The sequence below is a fragment of the Perissodus microlepis genome, chromosome 23 (assembly GCF_051167445.1).
Source record: "Perissodus microlepis isolate ML-2025 ecotype Zambia chromosome 23, ASM5116744v1, whole genome shotgun sequence".
In the NCBI taxonomy this organism is placed as follows: domain Eukaryota; kingdom Metazoa; phylum Chordata; class Actinopteri; order Cichliformes; family Cichlidae; genus Perissodus; species Perissodus microlepis.
In genome coordinates, this window is record NC_140482.1 from 25,241,589 (window position 1) to 25,248,206 (window position 6,618).

Consider the following 6,618-nt stretch of genomic DNA (forward strand, 5'->3'; position numbering starts at 1 on the left):
AGGAAAAATGAGGTTTTTGCTGCTTGACTTTGGCTTTGAAGATAATATTTTAACCCTGGTTCATCTCATTCATTTGACTTGATCATCATGTTTTTTGTGCCAAAAAACTGGTGTTCCTGAAGAAACCATACCTCACAAATGAGTAAGGCACCAGCCCTGCCCTAAATTATGCCCTGCTTTTCATTCTTTCTGCATTAATGTTACCATGACTTCCTAAATGAACATCATGTTTTATTCAGTAAGACCTGAAAGGAGCTCCTGAGGCCATAAACCCACCAGAAAAGTGTTTGCTGAGCCCACTGGAAGTTGCAAGGAGTTTTGTGAAAAACTAAATATAATTCATGATTTAATAGCTCACAGAAGCAACTTTAGGAGCAATAATTTGAAGTAACCATTTCTGTATGACTTTAACCCAACCACAGTGATACCTGCTGATGTACAGTTGGGAGATGATGGCTGAGAAATGAGTATATCAGAGGGACAGTTCAGGCTGAGCGGTTTGGAGGTAAAGTTAGAGAGGCTGAGATGTTGCATTGCTTCATGTGTGTCCCTGATGCAGCTCATCCAAATGCACATGAAAACATTAATAATGGGGTAAATCAAAAGTTATAGAGACAAGGCTGAGATGTTTTGGGCGCACATAGGGGATGGGTAGTAGATATATTGGACAAATTATGTTAAATATGGAGCTGCCAGGCAGTAAAAGAGTAAAAGAAGAAGACCTCAGAGAAGATCAGTGTGACAGAGGAGGATACTATTGCATGGTGCACTGGGGTGAATTTGTTGGGACGTCCTCTCTTGGGAAAACTGTATGACTGTGATAACGCACACCTGGATGGTCTGAAGCAGCAAACATAAATGACCAGGAATCTTAAATGAACAAAGCTGTTTTAGAGTCTATTAATTTCAGAAGACATCACATGCATATTTCCATTTTGTCATTACGACTTAATGCCTGTTAATGTTGGTCATAGCAGCCGAACATTTTTTAAACATTATAGAGAGTGATCCTAGCACCAGTACTGTCAGTAGTCATGGTTTATGCAGCACACACAGCATCAGTTTTGTTAGCAGTCACAGTTTTTACTTACCTGCACAGCCCGCAGTAGCTCTGTTGCATTACAGATGTAACCTGAAGCATCAGTCGTAGCATTTTCTCCTCTTCAAGCACAGCAATATGACGACAAAACCTGCCAACAGAGCTGTGAGTCACTTCATTTTGTTTATCCAGATGTACAGATCCAGATATATGCTTATAATACACAGATTTCTGTGCAGTCGCTGACAGTATAAAGCAGCTTCCTCACTTGTAAGAGTGATTGGTCACAGTGCAAAATGATTAAAATAAATACAGACTGAAGTTTGACCAACACTTCTAATATGTGCTGCCAGAAACATCTATTCAAACATTAGATACTGTGATCTGAAGTTAGAAAATGTGCTAAATTTATCTACAGTGACACACTCACTGATTATTAGAATGACAAAGGCAGCCACTGAGACACAGATGATGATGAGGTGACTCTTATAGCAGTCGTTCTGTGGGTCGTTGGGAGGAACAATGACATCTGGAAACAAAGAGGCAAAAAGATCAACTGAGAACATGTTATAGTTACAAATCAGCAACTTGAAACACGCCCACCGTCTATAAATTTTCATTGAAAAACATACTTTTCATATATCAGATATATAAGGTAGTATACAGCCATGATAGAAAAAACTCTTATTTCTTTAAACAACAACAACAAAAAACCCATCTAGTTACCTGTATCAATACACCATCTTATTGCTAACCACTATAACAAAACTCTGCTGGGGTTTTTTGTGTTAATTATTAATTTCTTTTTATTCTTTTTATCCAAAGAAGGGATCGCTTTCACTCAAGAAATCAAGGAAATCAGAATAGATGCAGCAGTTTGCCTTATGAAATCCAACCTTGAAGCTGCAAGGAACTTTTTTGTACCCAGTGTAAGTGCCAAAAAAGGAAAAAGAAAAATATATCAAGCTCACAAGTTGAATTATTACTTGTTAGGTTCTAACTGCCAAAGTTTTCTTTTACAGTATCTCAGGACATGTTAAAACCCACCATGATGGACCTTCACAGAGGAGAGTTTGACTGAGTCAAAAAAAAAATGGTGGGAAGTTTGGATGTGAAAAAAAACAAATACATGATCTCATTCCCTTTGCATTCATTCTCATACTAATGACTATGAAGGTCAGACTTGAGAACAAAGTGAATGCAAAAAATAAAGAATGTGGTCATAGATAACAAGTTAAAACATGCAAAACAGAAAAGTGAAATCCTGTTAGCCTGCTCAAAACCTGCTTTTCTGCAAATACGTCATAAAGCCTGAGAACTAACTAATCATTTGTTAGTCACATGTTCATATGTTTTGAAGCAATAAGCAAAAAAAAAAAACAAAAAAAAAAAAAAAAAACTTGGCTACTTACTTGAGACAAGGTGGAAAGATTCCACAAAATGAATGCTGCCATCTCTCTTGATGCCACAGAAGTAAAGCCTGCAGTCCTCTGCTGTCAAGTTTTTAATTATCAGTTTGTTTCCCAGGATTGAAAATTTGGTTTCAAAACCAGGAGAGCAGTAGGTGGAGCCTGCTGAAGAAAAACTGCGGCCGATACATGCTCTGAACTGACTGTAGATCTCCATGTACCAGTATTTGTCTGATGTCTGATCGGAGCAGGTTAGAGTGACATTGGTCCCCAGCTCTCTTCTGACCTCGGTCACGTTCTCGGCCTCTGCACAGAGCAGAACCACCAACAGGATCATCCACAGGAGAACCATGATCAGCTTCAGCATCCACAACAAGACGGAGTCGTCTGAAAGCAGCTCAGCTCTGATGGACTCTGACACAGAAGTGCTCTACACTTCCTACTTTACATGGTGACTTCAGTCAGTGTGACGTCTGAAAAAAACAAACAAAAACAAAACCAAAAACAAATCCCCTTAATGTCGCACAGGAACTAAAACTTTACCACTTCCAGGCAGTAGTGTGGCATGTGGGTTAATAGGGACTTTAAATTTAAACAGGTTCTAACAGCTTCATACTTCATCGGATGACATCTTGGGGAGGCACACTGCCGTGAGTTCTCAGAAATTGGCTCCTTGAGCACAAGAAATGACAACATCACAGAACGCAAGTATGGCGAAGCTCGCGGCTCTCCAACGGGAGATTGAGAGACCAGTGTTGGACTGTAGAACTGCTTTGAAATTCATATGAGCTGTTCGCACTAAAGTAAAAAATACCATCACTTATGCGGATACCCCTTTGGCGCCAGCTGCAAGGCCAGAGCTGAACAAAACACCCTGATAACGACTGTGTTTAGTCTGTTCCTTCCCATTCCATGCAAGGCCACCTGGGTTGGCTGGAAGACTGTTTACTTAGCCTGGCAGGGCGAAGGACACTGTCTCAGCTGAACTATGGACACGCACACACATACATATACTGATACTGATAAGCACTCACTGACACATCACCCTCCCTACCCCAGATCCAACGCCACCTCCAACGCTTACCTCCCCTCTGATGTGGACATCGGGTCAGTTGGAGGCGCAATCGAAAGATTGCAGCGGTCCCAGATCGGATGTACACACTGGAACTCTTTCCCATGTTGCTGTCTGTGTTTATTGTGCTATGGTGTGTTGATATCTGTGCATTCCTGTATTATCCTTCTGTGTTACACATTTCGATGTTTTTTTTTCCTCGCTACCTAGCCTGACCTGTCTCCCCAATGTGATGTTTGTGTATTGTATGTACGGTCGGCAAGGTCTGTCATCTCGGTTGTGGGCAAAAGACCTGCAACTGACAAATAAAGGCTATCTCATCTCATCTCATCTCATCTCATACTGCTTCCTTCAGCTGTTCAGTCTGTAACAATAGTAGAAACAGAAGTGAGGTTATTTTACTTTATTTATGCCTGTGTGAGAAATTGTGCAAATGAACCTGAGCAGGTAAACCAACAGCCGTAAACCAATAACAAACTCATCCTAAATGATAAAAAAAAACAATGCTGTCTTCCTCAGTTTTGTCCCAGCATTTGTCAACCGGACACAACCACAAAACGAGAGAAACAACACATTTACTGATGTCTGAAAGCAGCTCAGCTCTGATGTGACTGACAAAGAATTGCTCTACACTTCCTGTTTCACACAATCAGTTTGGCTATTGTAATGTTGCACAAAAAGCCATACCAGCTTTTCACACCTCTGCCCTAACCTGTGCAGTTTCGGTTAATACAACAGATTTTCAGCTCTTACTGACTGATTTTTGATGATGGTACCAAAATAGTAAAACAACACTTCAACAGCAACATTGTTGTACGTCAAAAGCTATCAAAAGCTGTGATAGCATCATAAATAACTTTCAGAAGAGGACAAACTGTCTCTAATACTGACTCTAATGCTAAAAAAGTAGTACTAGTAGTACATATGATTTGATAAGTAACGAAAACATGAGAGCCAAAGCTGATCGTCAGCTCATCATGTCCCAGCTGATCAAGTGGCTCCACCTCTTGTCTCCAAGCTGTTACTGCAGAAACACATTCATACACATATTAAGTAAAACAAATCAAAGTAGATAATAACTTCAATGAGGTGGCACATTTTCTAGTACTATAACACTGCCAAAACACGTACTACACCATTTGGTAGTACTGACACTACAGACCCAACTCTATCTTGTACTTCTAGGTCTGCTAGTCAGGGTACACCCTGGAAAGGTCGCCAGTCTGTCGCAGGCTAACACAGAGAGATAGACAACCATTCAATTCATAACCAATTAATCAAACCACACAAAGCACATGTCTTTTGACTATGGGAGGAAGCTGGAGGACCTGCAGAGGACATGCAAACTCCACACAGAAAGGCCACGGCCAGATGGTGGATTCAAACCCAGGACCTAACCACTCGGTGCTACCCACCATGTTGCCCCTTCTGCAGTACATAATCGACTTATTTGTACACATGTGTAATGATCATCAGTATCTGGAATATTAATGACTTTGTGTTCAGCTGCACTGTAAACACCAGCAGATCCAGAGTGATGGGCCTTGAAGGGATCATTTTATATGTGAATTGGCCTTTAAAAGAGGACCTGAGGAGACAAGTTAAATCCAGGCACTTTGATCAGGAAATGATGACAACAAAATTTTAGTGACATCATTTGGAGTATGTGTGGAACATTGTGTACGATTACCACATGAAATCACTTACCTTTTCCTGTGTTATTTTTTACAGTTATTCCATAGAATTCTTGCAAGAAAGTAAAAGTCTTTCCACAAACACAAACAAGAATCAGCACTTTTAGAAAGTTTACTACATCTATAATTAGTCTACCCCTCTATTTGTTCTATTAATGGGACTTCTACTATTCTAATTATTGAGAACAACAGTTGCTCCATAGTGATCATGACAGATAATGAAAAAAACAGCTCTTTCTGAGTAGTCGTGTTTTCCTTGTAAGCTGTACATGATGACCACATTAAATCACTTCCCTTTGCTGACTTTAGTTTTACATAATACACATATTTTTTTTTCAGGAAACAAGTCATGGCATAAACAATGGAAACAAGCAAAAACATCATTATTTTTATATTCAGTTCGGTCACATAGTGCTGCCATAAATCCTACCATAGGCTTAGGGATGGGGCAAGCAGGGCTAACACAGAGGCTACGTCCACACTAGCCCGGATAAATTTGAAAACTGCGTTTTTGTCTGAAAACGCTCCGCGTCCACACTAGCGTTTTCAGTCGTTTTCGCAGAGTTGTGCGTCCACATTGAAACGTTCCAGTCCTGCGCATGCGTGAAACGCAAGAAGATTCGACCTGCCTCATTTCTGTCTGCCACTTATTTACTTTCCGGCTCTTTGAAACATTGCGGCAGAATGTTGAGGAAAAGCACCGATTTTTTTAAATGGACTAACAATGAGGTGGAGTTGTTGCTGCGAGCAACACAAAAGTACAAAGTTGCAAAAGCGAGAGAGAGTTAAAGAAATAGAAGAAAAGCTATCTGGAGCATGTACAGACTGATATTAATCTTTAATAGGGCTGTCAAAATTGAGAGCAAACAAAACAACTGCTGTATAATGCCCTCCGCTATCTTAGTTTAATTGGTCACGTGACTGCATCATATGACTAACATGCGTCATCGTTTCAGAAAGTCTCCGTTTTCAAATCTATGCGTTTTCTAGAGCGTTTTCAAAACGCTGCGTTTTCCTTGAGCGAAAACGCCGTCTCAGTGTGGACGGGAGAGAAAACGATGCGTTTTCAAACAAAAATGCATTAGTGTGGACGTAGCCAGAGAGACAGACAGTCGTTTGCATTTACATTCACACCTATGGCACCAATTAACCTAACCCCACTAATTGCATGTCTTCAGACTACCTAGAACTACTCACGATCCTGCTACTACTGCTATTAATACTACCACAAGCATGGACTTTATGACTTCTATTACTAGATTTCTACTGAATTTACAAGCATTTTACGCCAAGTTGTTAACACAACAGAGGGTGTACTTAGGCCTCCTTTAACAATTAAGATACTTGTAATAAATGTGGGCTGTTTGTAGCTGTGGAGGAAAGACTAAGTGAATTAGAGACCTA

General features: G+C 40.3%; 1 protein-coding gene across 1 annotated transcript; it reads right to left on the minus strand.

Annotated features, from left to right (window-relative positions):
- Positions 1-1,090: 1,090 nt before the first annotated feature.
- On the minus strand, positions 1,091-4,265 carry LOC146361565 (uncharacterized). The gene is made up of 3 exons (XM_084920782.1): positions 2,452-4,265; positions 1,470-1,568; positions 1,091-1,190 (listed from the first exon to the last, which is right to left on the minus strand). Exons 1-3 carry the CDS (start codon positions 2,813-2,815, stop codon positions 1,141-1,143), a joined length of 513 nt encoding a protein of 170 aa, XP_084776908.1. The 5' UTR covers positions 2,816-4,265; the 3' UTR covers positions 1,091-1,140.
- Positions 4,266-6,618: the final 2,353 nt, after the last annotated feature.

Coding starts and splice junctions, on each gene's coding strand:
- LOC146361565 (XM_084920782.1), bottom strand. CDS start 2,815: ATGCTGAAGCTGATCATGGTTCTCCTGTGGATGATCCTGTTGGTGGTT. Junction 1,569..2,451: donor ATCTTTCCACCTTGTCTCAA/GTAAGTAGCCAA, acceptor CTTTGTTTCCAG/ATGTCATTGTTCCTCCCAAC. Junction 1,191..1,469: donor CTTTGTCATTCTAATAATCA/GTGAGTGTGTCA, acceptor CTCTGTTGGCAG/GTTTTGTCGTCATATTGCTG.